The sequence below is a fragment of the Myotis nattereri genome, assembly GCF_964212035.1.
Source record: "Myotis nattereri genome assembly, chromosome: 5".
Taxonomy (NCBI): Eukaryota; Metazoa; Chordata; class Mammalia; order Chiroptera; family Vespertilionidae; genus Myotis; species Myotis nattereri.
The window spans coordinates 94782164-94808203 of NC_138080.1; the positions used below are offsets into that span (position 1 = coordinate 94782164).

At 44.4% G+C, this 26040-nt stretch overlaps 1 protein-coding gene across 1 annotated transcript in view; it reads right to left on the reverse strand.

Moving 5' to 3' along the window:
* Positions 1–24670, reverse strand: part of ADAM19 (ADAM metallopeptidase domain 19) — an 81705-nt gene extending 57035 nt beyond the window's left edge. Inside the window, exons 1-3 of the mRNA XM_081093512.1 lie at positions 24468–24670; positions 21707–21792; positions 16897–16967 (exon numbers count right to left, since the gene is read on the reverse strand). Coding sequence (XP_080949638.1) covers positions 16897–16967; positions 21707–21792; positions 24468–24534 — 224 coding nt within the window. The 5' untranslated portion in view covers positions 24535–24670. The remainder of the gene's footprint in view (positions 1–16896; positions 16968–21706; positions 21793–24467) is intronic.
* Between the last annotated feature and the right edge of the window lie 1370 nt (positions 24671–26040).

The following is a 26040-nucleotide window of genomic DNA, read 5'->3' on the forward strand; positions in this document are numbered from 1 at the left end:
ATGCTATAGAATCCTGAATTCTAAGTGAGTTGCTCATTTTTACCTGGGTATCTCTCATGTAGACATGTTAACTTCTGTTTGTTTTTCTCTTGCTCATCCCTCTTGCTAATCAGCTGAGAACTTAGACAACTAGAGGGAAAATTATTTTTTTCTTCCCTATAAGGTCATCTGTGAAAGTCCTTTGCAAACACTAACAGGACACACAGAAGGTAGATATCACTATATGGTTCTCAGAACCCAAGTCACTGTTTCAAGGTTCATCTTCCTGCCTTCCTAGAATTGCTGCAAACAGTGTTGCAACCAACTTCCTAATTCCCCTAACAAGCTGCCTACATGTAGACAGGTACAGAGCAGGGGTGCATATGTGTGCATGTGTGCATGCATGCATGCGGTTAAGGTGAAGAAAGACAGCCAACAGATCAGGTATTCAGAATGCTCACTCAACATTGCTGATGATCTATAACCACACAACTGAAAGCCAGTCTATCCAAACCACAAATCTAACATCAAGAAGTCAAGAGGTCACAGAAAATAGAATGATGGGTGTCAGAGGGAAAGGAGGTTGGGGGACTGGGTGAAAAAGGTGAAGGAATTGAGAAGTATAAATTGGTAATTACAAAACAGTCACAGGGATATAAAGTACAGCACAGGGAATATAGTCAATAATCTCTCTATATAAAAGGCTAATATGCTAAGTGTCTGTCTGGGTAATGATGTCATGTAGCAATGCCTGGCTTCCTCTCTGTAGCGACTATCCTCCTTGGAGTTTCTTTAGCCCAGGAACACAACTTACTTCATAGCCAGGTGGAAACATTTTGCACTGTAACCAAATGTCTGTGAAGCATTTTCCCATGCCTCGTCTCATTGGATCCTCACAGAAGTCCTGGAGTAGGTAGATAAGATACTCGGTGGAATCCTATTTTCTTTCCATTAGCCGGAAAACGGAGATTTAGAAAGCTTAGAAATTTGACCCGATTGAAAAGAAGAAATGGTGGACCTTGAAAATGACTTCAGGTTTTCTCACAGAATATGGTCAAACACTGCTGCAGTTAAATATTTTACCCTTTGTTCTCCCTGCATGATCTACAATAATAATCTGCTTCGTGTTGATATTTACTGCTGTGTTACTGATAATTACCTGAAAGAGAAGTTGAGGTGCTTCACTGGGCTGGAAAAAGTTTAGCTAAATCAGAAAGCAGGTCTAATTAAGCAAGTTTATCTATATCTATAAAAGGCTAAGTTGACTCGCGCATGTGTGATACATATAAAGTTCCTGCTGGTGCTAATCGCATGTGTGTGTTTCCATCTGTCATTGTCAATCATGAATTTGGGTGACACTTCTATTATAGAGAAAGGGCGAATAGTGATATTAAAATATTTCTTCTAAATAATTTCCTTTCAATGTGCATGAATTCGTGCACCGGGCCATGAGTACTGTAATGACTACGTATGGTGACAGGTTGGTACTGAAAATATTAGGGGGGACATTTTGTAAAGCATATGATTATAACCACTCCGCTGAACACTTGAAACTTAATACAAAATAATATTGAATGTGAACTATAATTGAAAAATAAAATAAAATAAATCAAGATATAAAGAACTTCTAGAATACCAAGAGCCTGTCATCTTTGCCAACACTTAGAATCACCTCTTTTGCTAGCACTCACCTCCCTTCAAAGGAATCCCTTTCTGTGACTTCCTCTTCCTTTCCCCAGAAAGGGGGGAGGGGGCTTGGAAAAAGAAACCATGCCTGATATAATGCAGCCATTATAGCCCCTTGGCCCATCTGGACCTCTCTCTGGGGAGAATGATGGAAGACAAGAAAATGTGGAGGCTGCCAGTTTTCTGCAAACCCATAACCTCAGGGGAATAAGAAGGAGGAAAAGGGGGTAGTGGGGCCCATGGGAACTATGGAAGAGACTGGAAAAGAGCCATCAGTACAGAAGTCATAAAGACCCCATTTCTCCTTAAACTGGCTGAGGGAAGCCTGGCCTGGTCCACCCATTCAATGATATCATTGTTTTCAACAAAAGCTGGTTTGAGAACCCTCAGAGAGGTCCCCAGTGAGGCTTCAGCTGCTAGAATGGGCAGAGGTCTAACCAGTTCCTAGAATATCAAGTGCTTAGAATTGTAGATAAGGAGGAAAGACTATGTCAGAGCACAAATTACAGAGAATACTAGGACAAGGACAGACCCTCCTTTGGGGGCCATGGAAAAAATACAGGAGGCTACTTTTCACATAGATTTCACCACTGGCTCCCCACCACAATCCTGTAAAGTTGGTGACTAGGGATTACTACCTTCATCTAATGAGAAACCTAAAGACCTGAGGAAAGAAGTGGCTTGTCCCAGGTCCCACCACAAGCTAAGGACAAACCCAGGGATTGGCACCTCTGTCCTACTACTTCCTGAAGCAAGAACTTCAGACTGGTTCTTGAATCCATCCTCTCCCTCAACTCTACTCAACCCATCTCCAGTCTCCATGACTCCACCACATAAATATCTTTGAAATCCATCCCCTTCTCTCCATATCAGCTACCTCTTCCCTAAATTAGATCACCATAATTTCTCACTTAGATTATAATAAAGCATTTGAATGGATTTTGTTACTAATGCTGGTCTTGCCTCTTCCAATCCATTCTCCACACTTCATTGGAAGTAGTCCTGCTCAAATGTTTTTTGGGTGCTGTCACTATCTGGCTTTTAAAATATTCTTTATCAGGACACAACCCAGAACCCATGAGCACCTGCCACAGACAGCACCCGGACCTCACAACTAAGTGAACACCAGCAGGACCTTGAGCGCCTGCAGCTGACTCCTCTGGGACCAGCTCTGTGGGGGAAGGGAGTATAGCTCAGAACAGGAACAATTAAGGTGTGAAACTCAAGGCAGACTCAGCCTCTGGGCTAAGAACTCCTCACCAGCTGGACTACTAGGGGCTTTGACCTCTCAGACCTCAATCAGGTTGCCCAGGACCAGAAAGGGATAGTGACGCACACTGACCTGCACCAGAGAAGCTCCCAGGAGGCCCAGGATAGACACACCAAGGGACAAGATTCAACAACATCAGAGCAAAATCCAGTGAGCTCCACAAATAGTGGACCCAAAGGTTTTTGAGTGTGTGTGTGTGTGTGTGTGTGTGTGGTTTTGTTTGTTGGTGTGTGTGTGTGTGTGTGAATTTTTTTGTTTTTGTTGTTGGTTTTTTCCTCTTTTTTCTTCTCTTTTTTCTTACATATCTCTAATTTCTCTCTTTCCTTTGATTCTATTCTACTTTATTCTTATTAATTTTTCTTATTTTATTTTGTTATCTTTTCCCTCATTTTTTCCATTTTACTTTTCCTACCTATAGGTTAGTACACCCATTATTACTATATTTTAGATTCATTATTATTATTTCATTTATTTTCTGTCTTCTTTTTTTTTTCTCCTACACTAGTTCTTTTAGCTTCCTGTTTGCTTCCATATAGCCATTTTTTTCATCTTATTTTTTCCCTTTTTCTTTAAATCCACTCTAAGTCTTTGGTCATGTGTCTTTTAGTATTCTTTTTTTATTTTTTATTTTCTTTGCTTTCTCTTCTTCGTTCTTCTTAGTCTTTCCTGTTATTGTTATACTGAGTAGCTTGGTTTTCGTGGTTTTTGGTTTGGTCCTGTTGTGTCTTATTCTGTTCTATCAGCGCCTGTATATGTATAACAGCTGGCACCATGATGTTGGGGTTGAACTTCACCAGGAGCAAGTTGGAGGGAAGATCCCTCCCACCAATGGGACATCAATAATCAAGTCCCAATTACAACAGGAGAGCCTAAATAACACACACAAGGGGCATTCCCAGAGCATCCAGCTCAGGTGAACAAAGAAACTGCACCACTGATCCCTCCAGACATTTTCTACATAAGGCCATCCCACAAAGACTGGCAGGCATAATAATTCTATCTAATACATGGAAACAAATACAAAGAGACAGCTAAAATGGGGAGACAACGAAACAACCCCCAAATGAAAGAAAAGAAGCAATCTCCAGAAAAAGAACTAAATGATATGGAAACAAGCAATCTATCAGACATAGAATTCAAAGTAATGGTTATAAAGGTTCTTAAGGAGCTTAGTGCAAATTACAAGGAACTCAGTGGGAACTATAGAAGCATGAAAAAGGAAATAGAAGCCCTTAACCAGAACCATACAGAAATGAAGAATAACATATGGCATCAAGAACACACTGGAAGGAATTAAAAGTAGATTGGATGAAGCAGAGATTGAATCACTGATTTGGAAGACAAGAGAGAAATAAATACCCAATTACAAGAGCAAATAAAAAAATGAATTCAAAAGCAGGAAGATGGCTTAAAGGAGCTCTGGGATACCATGAACTGTATCAACATCCACATTATAGGAATACCAGAAGGGGAAGAGGGTGAGCAAGGAACAGAGAACCTGTTTAAAGAAATAATGACAGAAAACTTCTCCAACATGGTAAAGAAAAATGTCACACAAGTTCAGGAGGCACAGAAAGCCCCAATCAAGATGAACCTAAAAAGACCAACACCTAGACACATCATAATTAAAATGGCAAATGTTAAAGACAAAGAAAGAATCTTAAAGGCAACAAGAAAGAGACGGAAAATTACCTGCAAAGGAGTTCTCATTAGAATGACAACTGACTTCTCAATAGAAATACTTCAGGCCAGAAGGGCGTGGCATGAAGTATTCAAAGTAATGAAAAGCAAGGGCTAAATCTAAGACTGCTGTATCCAGCAAGGCTATCATTTAAAATTGAAGGTGAAATAAAAAGCTTTCCAGACAAAAAAATGTTAATGGAGTACATTACCACCAAACCAACAATGCAAGAAATGTTAAAAGGACTGCTTTAAGAAGAAGAAATGGAGAGGAAGAGAAGATCATAAAGAAAATAAAAATGGCAATAAATAAATACCTATCAATAATAACCTTAAATATAAATGAATTAAAGGTTCCAGTCAAAAGACCTAGGGTGACTAAATGGATACAAAAACATGACTCATATATATGCAGTCTACAAGAGACCCACCTCAGAACAAAAGATACACACAGACTGAGAGTGAAGGGATGAAAAAATATATTCCATTCAAATGGAAAGGACAAAAAACCTGGGGTAGCAATACTCATATCAGACAAAATAGACTTCAAAATAAAGGCCATAACAAGAGACAAAGAAAGGCACTACATAATACTAAAGGGAATGATTCTACAAGAAAATATAACCCTTGTAAACATATACGTACCCAATATAAGAGCATTAAAGTACATTAAAAAAACTCTTGATGGATTTTAAAGCAGAGACTGACACCTACACAGTCATAGTAGGGGACTTTACCACAGCCCTATTTCTTATTTACTTCACTTCCTCTGAGAAGCTGACCCTCAATCCAGGGTAGGTTCCCCTTCCCCATGCTCCCACAGTCTCTCAACTTCCTCCATCACAGCATGTCCACTCTTCAGAATTAAAATGATTCGGCTGGTTGGAATACTGAATTCCTAAGAGATTATTAACACCACAGCTTTGACTCCCCTTGATCCAGACCAAATATTTATATATTAATTTCTCAGTCTGAATTCCTTTTCATGCTTCCACTCACCTCTCTTCCCTCCCTCCCTCATCCAAAGACTCTCCTCCTTACTCCCGCAAGACAGAGCTCCAGGCTGTCCTCCTTAGAGAAGCTTTCTCTCTCCCGAAGTCAGAAATCCTCTCTTCCCTCCTGCCTCCTCAGCAGTGAACTTTCAACTCTCTTATGTAAAACTGTAATATGCCTTGGATTTGGCTGTCCATGTTTTCTCTCTCAGAGAGTACACAGCCAGAGGGCAAGCATAATGTGTTTGCTCCTGCTCCCTAGAGCACCTAGTATAGGGCTTTACTAGTACACATAGGTGCTTAATCCGTATTTGCTGAAATCAACCTTGTAGAATGGGGTCAAGTTAGCTGTGGCTGAAAAGGCAGGAGATCCATCAATAGATGTATGGATAAACAAAAAGTGATAAATTCATACAATGGAATAACAACAAAAAGGACTGAACTACTGATACATGCTGTTCAACATGGATAAAACTCACAAACAATACACTAAATAGAAAGAAGCCAGTCCCAAAGGACCACATACTATATATTCCTTTTATAGGAAATGTACAGAATAAGCAAATGCATAGAGACAGGAATCAGGTTAGTGGTTTCCTAGGGCTGAATGGGGTAGGTGGGGAGCGACTGCTTATAGGAGTTTGCTGGGGCTGCCTAACCAAAGTACCACAAACTATGTGGTTTTAAAAAAACAAATTTATTGTCTTACAGTTCTGGAGGCTGGAAGTCCAAGATCAAGGTGTTGGCAGGGCCATGCTGTCTCCAAAGGCTCTCGGGGAGGATCTGTTCTGGGCTCCTCTCCCAGCTGCTGGTGGTGCCTTGGCTGTGGCAGCATAACTCTAATCTTCACATGGAGTTCGCCCTGTGTGCATGTCTGTGTCTAAATTCCCCTTTTTATAAGAACATCAGTCATACTGAATTAGGGAGCACCTTTCTCCAGGATGAGTTCATTTTAACTAATTATATCCACAATAACTCTATGTCCAAATAAGGTCACTCTGAGGCACTTAGTGGTTAGGACTTTGACATATGAATTTGGGGCACACATTCAACTCATAACTGCTGATGGCTCTTTTCAGAGCGATGAAAATGTTCAAAAACCGGAGTATGGTGGGGTTGCACAGCTCTGTAAATAAACTAAAAATATATTGAGTTGTGTACTTTAAGTGGATGAAGTATATGGTATCTAAGTTATATATCAATAAAGCTATTTGTGATGTTTGATTTTTTTTTTTAATGCAGGAGAGCTTGGGTTTAGTCTGCCCAAACTACAAAGTCAACCACTGGTAATAGTACGTGAAGCAAGTTATCTAAATAAAGGTGATGAGATGTAATTTAGAGAGAAACCAAAGGTAACGTGCCTTAATCTTCCTATGTGTTCCATGTAAATTTCCTTTGCCCCAATGATTCACATCTAGGAGGTGTGACCCAGTGACTCACATCTAGCAAATGCCTCTATAGCAGGCATCTCTTACACTATAGGTAAGACCTTCCAAAGAATACAAGAGTGTTCACTCCAGCACTGTTTCTGAAAGTGAAGGAAAAAAAGGGAACACATATGCTATTTGACTTTGCAACGCTACTTCTCTCAATCCTACAGAAATACTTGCAAATGTGCTTAACGATTATGGATAAGCCTATTGCTGCAGCATTATTTGTAATAGCAAGAAGTTGGGAGCCTAACTGTCCGTGAAAGATAAATTAATACATTTTGGTCATCCATTCAATGGAATCCTATGTTGCCATTAAAAAGAATAAAACAGGCCTATACTAGTAAATGTTATACATAAAAAGATATTAAAGATAAATAATGAAAAAGCAAGTTACAGAATAGTATATAAAGTATGAGCTGATTTATTTTAAAACTCTATTATTTGCGCAATTTTTTTCTAGAATTTTATTATCAAAGTTTTCAAACAGTCCCAAAAGTTCTCATGTCAAATTTTTTTAAAATGATTTGGGATTGTCCAGGCTGTATTTCCAAGTGAAAAAACAAAGGCTATAAACTGAGGATACCGTATATCCCTATTTGGGTAAATATACGTAGGGTTAAAAAAAAATCTATGTAAAATAGTCCGCTCATGTAAATGCTCACTCACTGCACGCCAGCTCTCATTCCCTGAAGGTGCACAGCCTGACAGTAAAGGAACCCTCAGACTCAAGAATAAACTCCCGACTTCCTCCGAGTGCACAGCTTCCCTGCACTCGGACAAGGGTCCATCTAAGGCCGACAGGCCAGCTGACAGCTTCCTCCCATTCATTTACCCTGCACTCCTGCTGAAGGGCCGCCAGGAGAAATAAGCTGGAGACAAAAGAAAACCGTGGACATCCTTCCTGGCTACAAAGGCAGCCCTGGCTGTGGGTCCCTGGAAGGAGAGCGAGCCGGAACCGGGGAACAGATCCTGACTCCTTATCGTACAGTTCAGGGACTTGCCAAGGGCGGGACCGGGCACTGATTCCGCAGGCACAGAGAAGAGATACAGTTTGGCCCGGGGGACCCTGCAATGCTGTATTCTTGAGATACGATGAGGTCAACCTGGGCACTGGCTGCAGAGCAGAAGCGAGCTTCCTCCCGGGGGCAATGGGTTTTAAGGTCAAGTCTTCTAATTACATTTGGAAACCAACTCAGGGGGAATTCCCTCTTACTTCATTCTTACATGTTTTTCCAACCCCACAAAATACAAGTATAGTGACTATTTTATTGGGCTCTCAGTGTACCAGGCATGGTATAAGTCCTTTAAGAGCATTACATTAGCAAATTCACACGACATCTGACATAGGCCACTGTTATTAGCCCCATCACGGGGATGAGGAAACTGAGACATGCAAAGGTGAAGCAACTTGCCAACGCGTTATCACCAGTGGGCACCAGGCGCCAGGCTCTGGATCCGGCCTGCCTGGATTACACCACTACAGGACACTGGAAGCCAAATTCTAACCAGGGCCTAGGGAAGGAAGAAGGAAAGAAAAGAGGAAGGGCAGAATAATGGAGAAGTAACGCTAGCGCTAACGGAAGAACAGCATACACAGAAGAACAGCAAGGACAGGCATCTGAAAGGCAATGTAAGGCCATGGCTAAGAGCCTGGCTCTGCCCTTCCCATCCAGGTGACCTTGAGCAAGTCACGTGGCTCCACGCCTCAGGATCCCCATCTGCCAAATAGAGCTAATATGGGCACTTGCACTTCAGAACAGGGCCTGCTACAGAGGCATCTCCTACACTGCAGCTGTCACCATGATTGATGACATCATTATGCATATCTGACCCCCATTCCTCAGCCAGAATTCGAAGGTAGACGGAGCGTCAGCGTGCACGCATGACCCGGAACTTGGGAAATGCTGATGAACGATAACCCCACGTACTATTTGTCAATATGTTTTTCTGTTGTCACTTTCCTATCTGAAGACAGTCACAGGGGACACTCGCAATGTTTTGCATCACCAAGACACTTCAGAAAACACGTTCTTAACGTGGCATTAATGAATGTTAGCACATCTTGAAAAACTGCTTGTTATTTGCCAGGTACTGTACTACATTATCTCTAAACCTCACACACCCACGTATGCGTTTCCTGTGGCTGCTGTGTAACAAATTACACATGCTTGGTGGTTTAAAACAAGAGAAAGCTATTCTCCCTCAGTTCTGGAGACCAGAAGCATGAAATCAGTATTACTGAGCTGAAATCTCCCTGTGGGTGACTCTATTCCTTGCCTCTTCCCGTTTCCGGTGACTCCCAGCATTCCTTGGCTTGTGGCTTTAACACTCCAGTCTCTGCCTCCAAGGTCAGCATTGCCTTCTTCTCTAACTATGGGCAAGTCCTCCTGTCTCCGCTCATACAGAGGTCACCCAGACAACCCCTGATAATCTCCCTTCTCGAGATTCTCAATTTAGTCACACTGACAAAGTCTCTTTTTTGCCATATAAGGTAGCACAGCCTCAGGGATTAGAATGTGGCTATCTTAGGACAGTGGGGGGGGGGGGTATTTTTTCAGCCTACCCCACCCTGCCATGAAGGTATTAATGTCTATTTCCTATGAGGCAGTAGAATATAGTAAGTGGCGGGTAGACCTGAGTTGAACTCTTGGCTCTGGCTGACACTGGGTAAATGACCTGAATTCCTCACACGAAGTGTCTTTATTTATAAAATGTGAGAATCAATAATATCTCCTTCGAAAGGCTGCCGTGAAGATTAAATAAGACAGAGTGTGAACTGCCTCTGCACAGTGACAGCTCTCGGTAAATGCTCACTGAGGAGTGTTATCGTGAACACAGGTGAAGAAATAACATTCGGAGGCCAAGTGATTGGCTGAAGGCCAACCAACCAGGAAGTGCCAGTGTTCAGAATTCAATCTGGGTCGCTCTGGCACCAAAGCCCACGCCTGTTTTGCTCTATGGATTATGGGGTTTGGGGTTTATGTGCTCACGGCCTTCAGAGTCAACACACCTAGGTTATTTCAATTCCGGATGCTTCTTGGTCCTCTCTTCCAGCACCTGTATAGCTGCACCCCTGCCGATCACCAGTCCTAATTACTGAGACCGAGTTTATGCAATGGAACCTATGAAAGTAACATCATTTTTCTAATGATTTAGAAATAATGGGGATTCTGTTTAGGCAGCAGGAAGGTTGAGAATTTGGCCTGTACGAAGATCACATCAGATCGGCTGGCAATCCACTTGGTCTGTGACTTCAGAGGTCCTGGACATTATGAGAACTAGAAATGGAATTAACCTCTGTCTGCAAAGCCAGCATTGGGAATGGCATCTCAAACTGGACCACAGGGTCTCTCAGGGTCAAGGTGCCAGCCAAGCACAGCACTCAGAATTCAAATTCACTCACGCACTCACCGCCTCTGAGTCAATGCGGCAGGGTTAATTCAGTTGCTCATACTTCAAAAACAATATTTGAAAAAAGCTTCCAACACTCACAGGCAGCTCTCATCAAATTCTGGTGTCCCCACCCATCCATCCAACTGTTTCCTCGGCACCGGTCTCCCTGGGTTGGACAACCTCAGCTGCAGGGAGTGGGGAGGCCAGCTGCGTGCTGAGTTTGGGAAAACATTATGAATACTTGAGATCTGCCAAGTACTTGGTTAAAGAATGATATCCTCTAATTTCTTAAGCCATGTGTATTTTAAGTGAAATGTAATCCATATGTGTGCGACTCATTTAAATGCAACTCAGTGAAACATGGTTTCCCAAAAGCATTGGGATATTGTCCTAAGCCTTTCTTAAGCTTCTCTTTGATCCAGGACACTGAATTTTGCCAAAAACAAATGAAGCTCCTGACAAGAGAGGGACAAAGGGAGTGGTCCTTTTTCCTAGTCCTAGATAAGGTGCTAAAGTGGACTACTGATGCCAGGGGAAGCTGGGAGGGTGGGGGCGGAGGGAGCTCCAGGCCCGGGCGGTATGCAGGGTTTTGCTCAGGATGGGCTTCATATTTCCGCCAGGCCTACTTGGCAGTGAAGTGTAGTAGAAGAGGTGAGAGCTAATCCATCCTGTCTAGTGCTGTGAAACTCCTCTCCTGTCTGTTAGCTCTCCCCTTCTCTGCTCCTCAGTACTGTACAACTCAAATAGGATGGAGGGGGAAAGGAGAAAATGAGGGGGGAAAAGGAGAAAATGAGGGAGCTAAATCACAAATGACTTAGTTTTCCAGGTGGTAGCCTGATTTCCAAGCCAACAAAAGCAGTCTCCTTCCCTAGAGGATCTCTGAGGGACAGATAAAAAGTCAGAGATATATGCCCTGACCGGTTTGGCTCAGTGGATAGAGCTTTGGCCTGCGGACTCAAGGGTCCCAGGTTCGATCCCGGTCAGGGGCATGTACCTTGGTTGCGGGCACATACCCAGTGGGGAGTGTGCGGGAGGCAGCTGATCGATGTTTCTCTCTCATCAGTGTTTCTAACTCTCTATCCCTCTCCTTTCCTCTCTGTAAAAAAATCAATAAAATATATATTTTTTAAAAAAGTCAGAGCTATGAAGAGAGATTCAAGTCAGAAGTAATGGTGAGTACTAGGATCAGCAAACCTCTAAATGCCCCCATTCTGCTTTGACAATTACTGTTCCTCAGGAGGTCTGGAGGTAGATATACACACACAGGAGAAAATAAATATCCATTCTTATTAGCGAGACTGATGCAAACAGGATCTGTCTTTAGCCAGGCCTGAAGCACAATGAATGGGGTGAGACCAAAGGACAGCTGTCCCTTTTCCAAGCCAAAACCCAAATCTTATCATCATTTGGACTCTAAGGGAGGGCAGTAGAGTGAAGAGATGAGAGTTCCAGAATGTGTGTAAGAGACAAGCAGAGAGAAGCATATGGAAAGAGATCCTCTGGGCTCAGTGCCCACTAGTTGAGCTGTTCATTTGCCTTTGAAGGTGACCTTACAATGTAGTTAATGTAGTGACCCTGACCTCTAGTAATGCAGCCCAATGAGCATCCTGCAAGCTGGTTCAAGAGTTCAGTGTGCCCTCCTCTTGAGAAAAAGTGAAGAAAGGAGAAGGGAAGAAAGACAAGGCCTATACTCCCTGAGGTGTGCCTCTCCCCAGATGCCGACAGCTCAGCAAGGTTCCATTTCATTTCAACAAACAAGTTTTTGTTGTTGTTGTTTTATGTCCATTATGGTCTCTGGGTTGATGAGCCAGTCCTCAGAGCATAGGGAAAATTACATGGAGAAAAAACATTATGGATGCATGCCTCCAAACTGTGGCTTGTGGAAACAGCACCATAATTTCTTCTCTGTAATTTCCCTTCTCGTGTTTATGTTGCCTAAACTAGTAGCTCATCCTCAACTTCAAGGTCCATGGTTTGGAGGCGATTTTCCTTTATCCCACTGCCCCCTCTTTCCAGGGATGTCTCCATGAATGGAGAGCAAACTCTATGCTTCTTTTCCATTTTTCCACTTGCATGGTATCCTTTAAATAGGTGGAACGGTAGTAGCTCTTAAAACCCAACTGGGACAAAACCCCCATTTGAAAGACGAGAAATTTGAGGCTCAGAAGGGCCAAATGGCTTCTTGACCGATTCCACGTGTCTGCCTCTGAGCTCAGTACTATATCACACTGCCCTAACCACAAGTAAGGGTCTCATAACAACAGCTATGCACCAATATTTGCAAATTACATGTATATGTGTGAATAAATATAAAACAATGTAATATATACTCCATTAGAGCAGTGTACTACCTTCATGACATATGGCTGAGTCTAAAAAAAACAGGTGTGGACCAATATGTATAGTATAATCTCATTTCTGCTCCTCCCTTCCCAACAAAAACAGCAGCCCGTGTGTGTGTGCTTCTGTGCGACTGTGTCTATGAGTGTCTATGTGCAGATTCCCACACGCATAGAAAAGGTCCAAGGTATGCTCACCAAAATTGTTAACAGTGGATTCTTCTTGTGGATAGGAGACTTTCATTCTTTTACTTATTATACTTGGGTATTGCTAAATGTTTTACAATGAGCATGTTGCAATGAAAAAAGACACGAGTGAGAAAAAAAAATAAGACACTCGTGAGAAATCACAGTAGCTACCATTTGCTGAGTATATAATATGATCAAGGCACTATGCTCGGTCCTTTACATGAACCATCTCATTTTATCTTCATGGCTCTAGAGCATATGACTTTCATAATACCCCAGATAGGGAAACTGAGGTTTAGAGAGGACATCCAGCCAGGAGGTGGGAGAGCTGGGACCTGAACCCAGGACTATCTGACAGGAAAGCCAAATGCAGATTATCTCTGCGATGCTTATGCACTGAGTAGATAAACATCATTGTTTATTCTGAGTTGCTTCACAGCAGAAAATCACTGCCAGCTGCCATGCTATTGAACTAAGGCACCTTGGGTATCTGCTGCCTGAGCTAAAGGCCCCTCCCTCTCTCCTGGCCCATCCCCCATGCTCCTCCATCCTCACCATTCTTGGCAATCTCTTCATGTGCAAATTCCATTAAAGGCCTGCTCATTGCTATTTTGGGCCATGCATTAGCACGTGGGCTTTGATTTGATGGGAGAAGTCCAGACACCTCAGCATGATGAAAAAGACATTAGAAATGTCTTCTCTCCCCTCAGAGTGCCAGAAGCTCTTGCCCACAGCTCCCCAGGGCGCCCAAGAGTCCAATGTAGGGGGAAATGTATAGCGGTTGGGAAGGGAGAGAAGAAACCTTCATAATCTATTAGGGCCTTTGAACTTGGCTGTCCCTTCTCCTTGGAATAGCCATCCAGGGGTCCTCAAACTTTTTAAACAAGGGGCCAGTTCACTGTCCCTCAGACTGTTGGAGGGCCGGACTATAGTTTAAAAAAAAACTATGAACAAATTCCTATGCACACTGCACATATCTTATTTTGAAGTAAAAAAACAAAAGGGGAACAAATACAATATTTGTATTTGCATGTGGCCCGCGGGCCGTAGTTTGAGGACCCCTGAGCCACCCCCTAGCCATCCACATGGCTCATTTTCTCATCTCCTTCAGGTCTTGACATAAATACCAATTCACCACCAAGCCCTTCTCCCTCCCCATCCCTGCTCTCTGAGCCCGTATGTTCCTTTGTTTCCATAGCACTTGTCACCAGACATACTACACATTCACTTGTTTATCTGCTTACTGTTCTCACCAGCAGACTATAAGCCCCATAAGGACCAAACTGTTTTATTCACAGCTATATCCCCAGTACTGACACTGGTGCCTGCACTGCTATGGATGCATAGAAGATGAAAAAAAAATTAATGAATCAATTGAGGAACTTAAAAAACAGACTGAGAAGTCGCTTAGCACAGGGCCCAGTTTCCCCTCAAATATCATAGGATTATAAAAACTTTAACAGAGAGATTTGAAAAATCAGAAAAGCATCATCCCCACCCCCAAGCTGTTTTGCATCTGGCCTCGCACGCACCATGAATGAGGCGGCTTTGGGAAATAAACACAATAGGAAGTCGTGTGCAGTTGGAGTTCCGCTTACTAACACATGTTCAAAAACAAAAAGCCCAATTTAGACGAAAATAGCAGGAAGCTGTCCCCCAGGGATACCTGATGAGGTCATAGTGCTTGACGCTGCCGTTTCCATTTTTGTCAAGCCTCCTGCCTCCTGCCAACTCAAGGAGCCCAGGAACCACATCCAGGCCCCTGCCGCTCACTGGGAAGCCAGAGAGCTGCTCAGAGCAATACACAATAGAACCACATCCACGCGCTCTCCTTAATTTCAGGTCCAAGCCAAAAACACAGAGGATCCTACTCTCACCTCTCTCGCTTACCTGCTGTGTGGCCTTAGATAAGTGTCTACCCCTCTCTGAGCTGAAGTTTCTGCATCCACACATAAGACAGTCGTACTCAGTGTCTTCCCACTACAACTTCCTATGACCTCTTACAAAGGCTCCAAAATAGGAGGGAAGGACGAGTGCTGGGATCCCTACTTGGCAAGTCCAACTCCTAAGGATGTGCCCATGACAGCAACCCCACCACTCGGACTGCCCAGAGGAAGCTGGAGGGTCAGATACTCCAGTTGGGGGCAGAATGGAGCAGATTAGACTGAGTGGCAACAGAGAGCATTTAGCCCAGAGCTAGAGGGCTGGGACCATGAGAAAGTGAAGCAGAGCCCTGAGAGAGACTGTCAAGAACAGACCCTCTAATGGCCTTTTCCTGCAGGACAAAGGAAAGACCATGCAAGGAGAAATCCCAGGCATGCATGCAGAGCCGGCACCCTCTGGGACAGAGGCAGCCAGGTCTGTTCCAGGGAAATGGGACAAAAAGAACACATTCTTGCCGAAACCGGTTTGGCTCAGTGGATAGAGCATCGGCCTGCGGACTGAGAGGTCCCAGGTTCGATTCCGGTCAAGGGCATGTACCTGGGTTGCGGGCACATCCCCAGTAGGAGATGTGCAGGAGGCAGCTGATCGATGTTTCTCTCTCATCGATGTTTCTAACTCTCTATCTCTCTCCCTTCCTCTCTGTAAAAAATCAATAAAATATATTTAAAAAAAAAAAAAAGAACACATTCTAGTTCATAGTCTAGAACAGTGGTCGGCAAGCTGCGGCTCTTTGGCCCCTTGAGTGTGGCTCTTCCACAAAACCGACTTCTGTGCATGGGCCACGAAGTTTCAATCGCATTGTACGTGCGCCCGCACGTGGTATTTTGTGGAAGAGCCACACTCAAGGGGCCAAAGAGCCGCATGTGGCTTGCGAGCCGCAGTTTGCCGACCACTGTTCTAGAACATATTCTCAGTCAAGCAAAAATGACTGAGATGTCTAACGCCTTAAGCAGAGGAAAGACGTGGATGAAGCTGCATTACTGCGCGTGCTCAAGTCTCACTTCTGCCACACTTCCGACTCCATCCATCCTCCTTTCGCAAGGGACCAAAAGCCCAAATTTGGAATAATTTATGTTCTCACTTTCCACCCAAGCTCAGCAGTCTTCCCATCCTTATGGTTATGGAAGGCCCCATCCATCCCTTTCTTGGCAGTAACACGTTTGATTACTCATCTGCTTCCGGGGTGGCTGCCAAGAAGAGATGGGCAGTTGTCTGAGCCCGGCAGCCTTATCTGCAAGGTCTGTGTGGCAGCATCAAAGGGGGACCGTTGGCGGGGAAAGACCAAAGGCCTCCGTGGTCTCTGGGCCAATGAAGGAGAGCTCTCCAGCGGCCAAGCAGATTGGGAATGGCCCAAGAACAGGCAACAGGCATGATCTATTCACCTGCTCCATAACATGAATCAAGATATAACTGTGCTTGATGGCAAATCAATGTGGAAATATTTCTGACTCAGGCCACCACCCAAGATGAATGCGGTTAGAAAGATGGAAGAACCAGCCCAAAGAAGCCAGGAGACTGCTGACCATGCCCCTACTGGCAGAATCTCGGATTTAGCCGACCCCGAACAGATAGAGCAGCCAGGGTTGAAGGTGCAAATCTCAGAGCCCTCCGCTTTGCCTCTCTCCTCTCTGCTCTCCTCTAATCTCCTTTAGTTCCTGCCATGCCCTGTGATGCAGCTAGTGAGACAGCTGCTGGAGTCCTCCAGACCATCCCTCCCTCATCACACACACACACACACACACACACACAGTAAACTCTAAGAAGCAGCCCCGGAAATACAGCCCATTAAACAGTCTAGCAATTTCACAGCAAGTCAAGAGATTGTGGAAACACTGTCTTTGCGAGAGGATCTGCACAAAGAAACCACAGATTGAGAGCCTGGGTCACTTCGCTAACCGCTTCCTTCAATCCTTCCAAAACAGCAGCACCTGTGTCCGGCATCGACACGGAAGTGAATTGTTTCATTTTAGACAAAGGAGGACTCCACTTACTCATTCTTCTCCAGGTCCAGGATCAGCTCTCGCCCCTCGGCCATTACCCTGAGCTCAGCTTTGAGTGGATGCTAAAAGCAACAACAAAAAAATGTCAGTTCCTAAAAGCAGGGTGGAGGCTCCCAGGCACACACACAGGATCTAGCTCAGCCCTCTGACATTGATCCACAGGAAGTGAACGGGAAAGGGTCAACTGCATTCCCAGCCCAAACATAAAATAGCTGCAATCCCAGAAGGACCAATTCCCCTCCCCCATCTGCCTGTGCCTAAAAGACAAAGGAAAGAAACTCCGAGCTGAAATGTGCTGTAAGTGCTTGCATGCAGATCTCATAAAGGCAAATGCTGGAAAACGTGATCTTCAGCAGCAAATTCTGTGCGGAGTCAGATCTGGATTCAAGTGCTGACTCTGGCACTGCTGTGATGTGTGAACTGGGGCATGTTCCTAAACCCGCCTACAACTCAGTTTCCTTACTTATAAAACAGATAATAATAGTCAAACGTACAGGGCTCTCAGAAGGATTAAGTGGCAGAGTGAATGCAAAGAATTTATCTGCATATAGGAAGCCCCCAGTACATGGTGGCTATTATCTAAAATACCAGGGAAAGCCCCTTCATAATGCGTTCTCATTTTACATTATTGTGTTTTGGCTCCCAGTTTAAATAAATACCCCAGTCATCTCAGAGGAGACAACTAGGAGCACTTCAAACTAAGGTTTTATAAGTCCAAAAGAAGATACATTTTACATACTAGAGCAAATTTGCTGATGCCTAAAGTTGTTATACACCCAGCATAGGTCATTTACGATATCATACAAGAAAGTATGTTCAACGTCACTAGTAACTACCCACCTCTATTTTTTTTAAATACCTTTAAAAGAAATCAAAGTGACAGATTTTTAAAACCATGAATCATAGAGTGCAACAGAGCACACTATAAAGTGGGCACTCTCATACCTACCAGTGAGAATTCAAATTGACACCACCAACTCTGGAAAATATTTGACAGTATGGACTAAGAGTTTTAACTGTTTAGACCTTCTGACCCAGTAATATAAGACTATGTCTGGAAGGAACAAATGGAAGAATGGGCAAAGGTTTATTATATAGAAGGATGTTCATTAATTACAACCCTGAATAATGAAATATAACCTAAATGTCCAAATAGGAGAATGGGTAAATAAACAATGATCCATTCATATGACATAGTACTAGACAATCATTTAAATAATTTCTAAATTATCAAGAAGCTATACATGATAATGATTAGGCACAAAGACTCAAAATATAACACTATATATTTTATTTAAATATACTTTTATAAAAGGAAAAAGTAGAGAGAGAAAAAACCTAAACCAATAAGTTACCATAGTTACTTCCAGGCAATGGGATTATTGGCTAATTTTATTTTCCTTTGTGTAATTTTCTGTTTTTATCATTGCTTAAGAAATGGGCTTTTATCTCTTTTTACCTCATTATTGTGGACACTTTCAAAGAAACTAAAAATCGGAAGTCAAAACAAACTTCCATGCTTCAACAATTCAACATAGGGTGGGTAAACTATTTTTGAAGGAAGGCTTATTTATTTAAATCAGGAAATTTACATATTTAAATCTGTTTAAAACAGCACCAATTCTCTGGGGTATTTTAAATATATACTTTCTAACTTGATACCAAGACACTGATAAGCTCTTGAAGTCTCTTTCAATCCAATAAGCTCTACTAGAGTGAAGTCTCTACCCCTTTAAAGGTGAACCTAAAACCTTCATTGTGGTGTCTGAGAAAGTAGGTCACGTACTTCCTCAGCCACTTTTGGTTGGGGCTCTGCCTCTTCCAAGCACATTTCTTCCTGTTCTTTGCCTCAAAACCTACTTCCCATTAGAGTCCTGGGCAACCCCTTCAGGGCTCTGCTGAGACCTGAACTTTCTGATCCAGGATGCTTGAGCAACCCTGTCCTTTGCTTTTTTTCTTGGCTAATTTGTCCTATTGACTTCTCTTAAGAAGTACATTTCAAAACTATGGGGAGAGGAAGTTAGGTGGATGTTTGCCCAATAGCTTTCCACTAAGGGATTCACTTCTCTGTTTCTGGTGTCCTGCTTCAGCTCTGCCAACGCGTGTCTATTCTGGTTGCTGGTCCTTTGCCACTTCACTCTGGGGAGTTCTGGAGCAAGAGCCCTGTGCAATCACATTAGGCTTCAGGGACACAGTCCCAAGTGGTTATCTGAGAATGAGCACATGGTGACAGAGCTGCAGCAATCCTCTTATCCAAGAGGCAGGTGGCCATGTGACAGCCCACACAAAAAAGGAAAGCTGATAAAAATCGAAGTACTGTCTCCCCTCCCCAACAGAGACACAAGCTGCAACAGGAGGGCAAATATTTATCTTTAAGTGGGCCATCCAAATATATTTCTTTCTGGTCTGGAAGATGCTCAGACACTGATATTTTTAAAAGATGATGTTCCTTGTTTCCAGGAGACATTTCAAGCAAAACAATGAAGCAGCACTGCAAGGATCTACACAGCTTCCCGGTCCAGCTTTACCCAGCTTTTCCCTTGCAACTCCACTGTGTGCGCTTGGAATGGGCGACGTCACCTCTCCTAGGGTGCTGACCCACTCGTATATTGACCCTAGAGAAGGGTGAAAATTCCTTTCACTTCAGTGCTGGATTAAATAGGTCTTCAGCTCCACCAGGTATTGGAAAGCTATCCTATGTATTGCATCCTCGTTAAGATCTAGTATGATATTTATTATACAGTGAGTGTTCAAGATGTTTGATGAATAAATTATGTAAATGAGAATAAGAGGCATGAGTGAAACCCACCTTTCCTCCCTCTCTCTTTCCATCTCTCTCTCTCTCTCTCTCCCTCCCTCTCTCCATCCTTTCATTTGTTCATTCAAAAAATACTTATGGTGCCAGGCACTGTGCTGACTATTTGTATAAAATGCAATGACCCAGATTCTGGGCAGACAATGGCTGGGAACAAAGACAGGATCTGGCACGCCACTTGTTTCTCAAACCCTTCCTGAGGATGCCAGGCATCCCACATCTGGAAAGAACAGAGAAGCCTCTACAAAGAGTGTCAGAGGCAGCGCTCGGTAATAATGGGTGGGCTGGACTAATTTTTAAAAATAACCTGCTCAAGGCTGGTCATCCATTAATTTGTCTAGACTTTTCCTGAAGCTATTTTCAGCCTTTCTTACTTTTTGATGAAGTGAATCCCATGCACTCATTGTGTTTAAGGAAAAATGTTACTTGTTTTGATTTATCCTAACATTTTCTCTGTAAGTTTTCTTAGCAAATACACATTGGAGCATTTTTTTTTGACATGTCTGTATTACTCTAACCATAACTGTAAGGATTCTAGGCATTGTTCCTCTCTGTTTACCTTTCTAGACTCAAAAGCCACAAAGTCTGAAGTCTTATCTGACATAGCTCTCTCCTCTCTCTGCTACTGTAATCTTGCGCTCAGATGTTGCCCAATAAATCACTGATCCTTTGAACCCAAAGGGATCTTATTCACTACCCCTGCTCCCGAGCCCTCTTCCTTCTTATTCCCTCTCAGCCCTATTTTCTAAATGAGGAAACAGAGTTCACAAAGTGGGAGGTCAACAATCACATCTTCCTGTCTAGCTCTCCCATGTAAAGCCAGAGCCACAGAGAATATCCTAGATGCACAGGCCCTCTCTGCAGGCACAGGATAGCGTTTTCTGACATATTCCCAAGCTCCTTGACAGAGCCTGTGCACTTGCTGGTGTTGTGGCCCAAGATGCCTATTGAATGTTAAGATATACATTGCCCAGTGAGTCCTGGGTCCCCACCTGAACTCTTATTAAAAAATTAGAGGCCTGGTGCACGAAAACGTGCACAGGTGGGGTCCCTAGGCCTGGCCGGCTAGTGGGGCCTGCTGGCCAGGAGGCGGGGAGGGGGGGAGGGTTTGAGGGACCACAGGAGGTTGGCTGTGAGAGCACACTGACCACCAGGGGGCAACTCCTGCATTGAGCGTCTGCCCCCTGGTGGTCAGTGCACATCATAGCTACCGGCTGGTCGTAACAGTCGCTTAATCTTTTATATATATACTAGAGGCCCAGTGCATGAAATTCATGCACGGGGTGGGGGGGGGGGGGCGAAGGGAGTCCCTCAGCCCGGCCTGCGTCCTCTCACAGTCTGGAAGCCCTCAGGGGATGTCCGACTGACAAGGAGTGGGCCTAAACTGCCAGTCGGACATCCTTAGGACTGCCGCGGAGGTAGAAAAGGTTCCTGCCACCGCTGCTGCGCTGGCCAGCTGAGAGCCTGGCTTCTGGCTGAGCAGCGCTCCCCTTGTGGGAGCACAATGACCACCAGGGGGCAGCTCCTGCATTGAGCATCTGCCCCCTGGTGGTTAGTGCAAGTAATAATTAGCCTTTTATTATTTAGGATAGAAGGGTTTGGATTAGCATTTTCTCTCTATGTACATTACCTCATCAATAAAATGAAGCATGTATTACGCAAAGCAAAAATAACAATGGCGATATTTAATTAACTCCAATAGAGCCAGTGATTTTTGACACATACTTGCACTTAGCTTGTGTCAGCATTAATGTGGATTTTCATTTCCTCAACTAATAGCATTTGAAAGAGTTCTAGAAGTGTGTCACACGATGAAAGAAAGTCCCATCTGGGATTTCAAAAGTGGCAAGTAGACAGGATAGAGTGGGTCAGAAACAGAACTAACGGTGATGATAGGGCCTCCAGGAAAGTCGAGTAGGTGGCCCCCACCCTCACAGAATGATGTTGTCAACTCTAGCCTCTGAAAAGGAGAGCTTTTGGTCTTACCTTTTCTCCCATAGGGCCTTCTGCAGCCTTCCACTGAGGTATTATTAGTTCATGCTGTGGCTGGGGGCTGCCTTCCCCTTTTCCTCCTGCCAACACAAGATGCACAACCATTGGAATCCCAGACCTCTGCACCCTAGCTGAGCCACATGCACTGTGACTGAGAAGAACCCCATACTGGGTCATTAGGAGACCTGCTGGATTCCAGGCTCTTAGCATTTACTAAGGGTCAGGCACTCTACTAGGTGTTGGCAATACTGTGCTCAACAGGGGTAGCAAGGGCTCTGTACTCCTCACAGTTTATCTTCTAGAGGTGGGAGATGGACAACACGCAAGTATTCTCGTGGTACAATAGGGTCATGGAATAAAGAGACACTGAAGGAGGGATCCCTATTTTAGACAGGATGGTCAGCAAAGATGGCATTTAATTGAGACGCGAGGGACCAGAAAAAAGGCAGTCGTGCAAAGATCTGGAAGAAGAGGCCCCAGGTAGAGGAACCACAGGCACAATGGCCCTGCGTGAGCAGAAGTGGACTTGGCCTGTGCAAGGAAGCAGCAGCAGATAAAGGTAGCTGGAGTCTAGTTAATGAGGGGGAAGTTGGTAGGAGACGTGGTCAGCAAGACAGCCATGGGTCTGGTATCACAGAGGCCATGGAAAGTGTCTGGATTTTATTATAAATAGACTTGGAAAGTACTGGAGGGTTTAAATACAGAGCAATATGATCTGTATGCAGTTTTTAAAAGATTGTTGGGCTTGCTGGGTGGGGGAGAGGGGAGGAAGGGAGAGTAAAAGCAGAAGGCAAGGCTGGAGACTTTGCAGGAGCCCTGGTGAGCGATGACGGTGCCTCAGACGAGAATTACATCAGTGGAGAGGAATGAAGTGGTTGGATTCTGGGCATATTCCGGAGTTAAGGCCATGGGCAGTATTTCAATTGTGCTTCAGTTTTCTCATCTATAGAATGAAAATAATGATACCTGCCTGCCCATCTCATAGAATTACTGGGGAGAGTCACTGTGAAATTGCTTCTCAATCCACAAAGCATCCCAACATGAACTTGAGCTTCCTAATGGGAAGTCTGCATCTGGATGACACTCCCTACTTTCCAAATCAATCTCACCACCCAGCTTTCCTTCATCTTCATGACAGCCCTGGGAGGTAGGTGGCAGGCATCCTATTTTTTTAAGAAAGGCGAATTGTAACTTGTTTGAGGAGAGACTTGTTCTAGGCAGTGGCACCCTCCAACACTGGCTGCAGACAATCTTAATAAAGTGGTCATTTCCCCAAACCTAGGCAAATCAGTCTCCATAAAAACAGGCTAAATCCATAGGACTCCTGGGGGTGAGGGTGAGATCTCCAAAATCAATTCTGTCTAAACCAACCACATCAATCACACAGAATGTAGTAGATGAGAGAAAAGATGGCCCTAGCTGTGTTGTTACAGTGATGGGATTCTGAGTGATTCACTTTCTTTTCAGATTACTGGTATAATGCGTTCTCAATCAAAATATATCCTAAAAATCATCTCATTAGCCTTGCACCAGATTCATCATTTTGCTAAAAATCTGAAGCAATGCATTCATTTACCCATTACCTGTTTTCTGAGCACTATGCTAAGTGCTTGATATTCTGTATCTCTGACTAAGTCCAGACTCTTTGCAAAAAAAAAAAAAAAAAAAAAATGAATTACATGATATTTAATGGAATATTTAAAGAATGAAATGATCTTTATGATGCAAAAAAATACTGAAAGCAATCGAAAGGCTCAGTAATGGAGGAGCACAGTACATCTTTAAAAAAAATTGTCCAAAACTTGGAAACAAGGCAATGAGAAAGCAGGATGTCCTCTGGATGTCACGTTGCGGCATTGTTTAAGAGACCTTCCAGGATCACTAGGTTATCTAGGGGAATGGGCCTCTGTCTGACTTGTTTTTATTTACTATTCATTAAAAGACTGTGTGTGTTCACTGTAGATTTCTGGTCCGTAGAGATGCAAATGACTTCACCTAGTAGAAAGATAACTAAGAAATCTGGTTGTCTGGCCCCATGGGGCACTGACCACTTTTGCATCTGTCCCAGAACAAGATTTCCACACTCTTCCTCCAAGGCCTGTACCACTCCTTTTCCTGAACTGGCTTCACCACTCCATTCACTGCCTCAAGAATGAACCCAATGAATCTTTGCCACATTCACCCTATGTCTGTATGAAAGTCATATTTTTAACTTTTTTACGATTATAGTCCTGCGATTTCTTGATGGAATTTATAGTCATTAAAATCATGTTTTGGAAAACTTAACGATGTAGGAAATGCTCATTATGTGAAGTAGAAAATGCAAGACACCAAACTGTACATATGGTATGGTTCCAATTTTATCAGTATATATTTATAGGAACAACACTCACACAAAGACTGGAGAAAAGAGGAGAGACTAGGAAAGCAGCGGAAAGAGAAGCCAACAGCAGGGAAAGAAAGAAAGAAAAAAAAAGAAGGAAAAAAAAAAAAAAAAAAACAGAGGAAAAGGCAAGACAGGGAGGAAGGGAAGCCGGGGAGGGGACCCGCCGCTTTCTGCATGCTCAGGACTTCTCCCACCTCCCACGGCGGCGTACAACGTGGGAACAAAGCCGGGCTCCCGGGGGGCTCCCGGGCTGGGGGCGGAAGGGTGCAGCCCCGCGGAGTTGCGGGTTGGGGGGGCAACCGCCAGGTCCCTGGACCACCTAGCTCACCCACCTCCATCTTCACCCCAGCCCCCGGCCCCGCCACTTACTTCTGGTCCATGCCAGCAGGGCGAGCGCCAGCAGGCAGCGCCGGGCGGCGCCCACACCCCCGGGCATGGTGGCAGCGGCCCCTCGTGCGCCCCGCGCTCACAAGCCCGCGGCCATGCCGGCACCCCAGCCAGGCGGCGGCGCGTCTGCAACCCACTGACCGTCCAGCGCCTCCCTGCCGGCTCTTAGCCATCAGAGATGCTCCGCCCTCAGCTCCGCGGGGCTCCGGGTGGAGGAGGGGACGCCCCGCCCGGAGGGGTGGGAGGGGCGTCAGGGGAAGAGCCGGCGCGACCCCTGGGGAACCCTGCGGGCTCAGGTGACCCTGAGCGGCGGAAGGAGAGTCCTGGCCCCCCAGGGCTGAGGATCCACTCTAGGTGGGCGCGGCCTGGGAGGGTCCTGGGCTTGGGCTTGCAGGAGTTAAGCTGGACCGGGTTGACGCTGGAACAGCGGCCCGCTCCTCCGTCCCGCACTATTCTAGACGCCTTGGGTGACCCTGAGGCCACTCACTCATCAGGCTAATGGAACCACCCGGCACAAAGAGCTAAGTGCTATGTGGAGTTGTTTTCTTAGCAGGACGCAAATCAAGGAGCCATCCCCTCTGACTGGGAGGGGGGAGGGGGAGCAGAGCGGATTCCCAGGGGAGAAGACATCCGAGCTAGGGAGGAGGAGGATTGGAGCACCAGGCAGAGAAAGTGGCCTAGACAAGGGTGTTAGGGCGGAAGGGACCTTGAGCTGTACTGAGGGGAAGCTGGAATTCGGGATGGTTAGGATCAAAGTCTGTGGAGGGCTTACTTTCTGCGGGAATCAGAAAATAACTCTAACTGAGGCTGGCATAGCCCCTCCTGAGTACCAGACACTGCCCTCCGCACATAACGTCCCTTTATTTATTTATTTATTTAATTAATTAATCTAGAAGAACTACCCTTTATTGCCTTTCAGTATGTGCCAGGAACTCTGCATACATCATCTCTTTTCATTAGCCCCATAATTTCCTAGAGCAGGTACTAAGAGTATCCTGTTTGACAGATGAGAAAACCAGACCTAAGAGGCTAATTTGCTCAAGGTCAATTACCTCTTAAAGGTTCTTTCTCCAAAGAGTCATACTGGGGGTTAGGGCTTCTACATAGGAATTTGGGGGGACATAGTTCAGTCCATCCTTTGCTCCCCAAAATGCATGTCCTTCTTACATGCAAAATACATTCATGCCATCCCAATAGCCCCCAAAGTCTTAACCCATTCCACCACCAGCTACAAGTCTAGTGTCTCATCTAAATACCTAATTAGATATGGGTGAGGGTCTAGGTATGATTCATCCTGAGGCCAAATCTCCTTCCATCAGTGAACCTGTAAAACCAGGCAAGTTACTGCTTTCAAAATAGAGGTATAGGCTACCAGGGGTGGGCAAACTTTTTGACTCGAGGGCCACAATGGGTTCTTAAACTGGACCGGAGGGCCGGAACAAAAGCATGGATGGAGTGTTTGTGTGAACTAATATAAATTCAAAGTAAACATCATTACATAAAAGGGTACGGTCTTTTTTTTTTTTTTTTTTTTTTTTTTTAGTTTTATTCATTT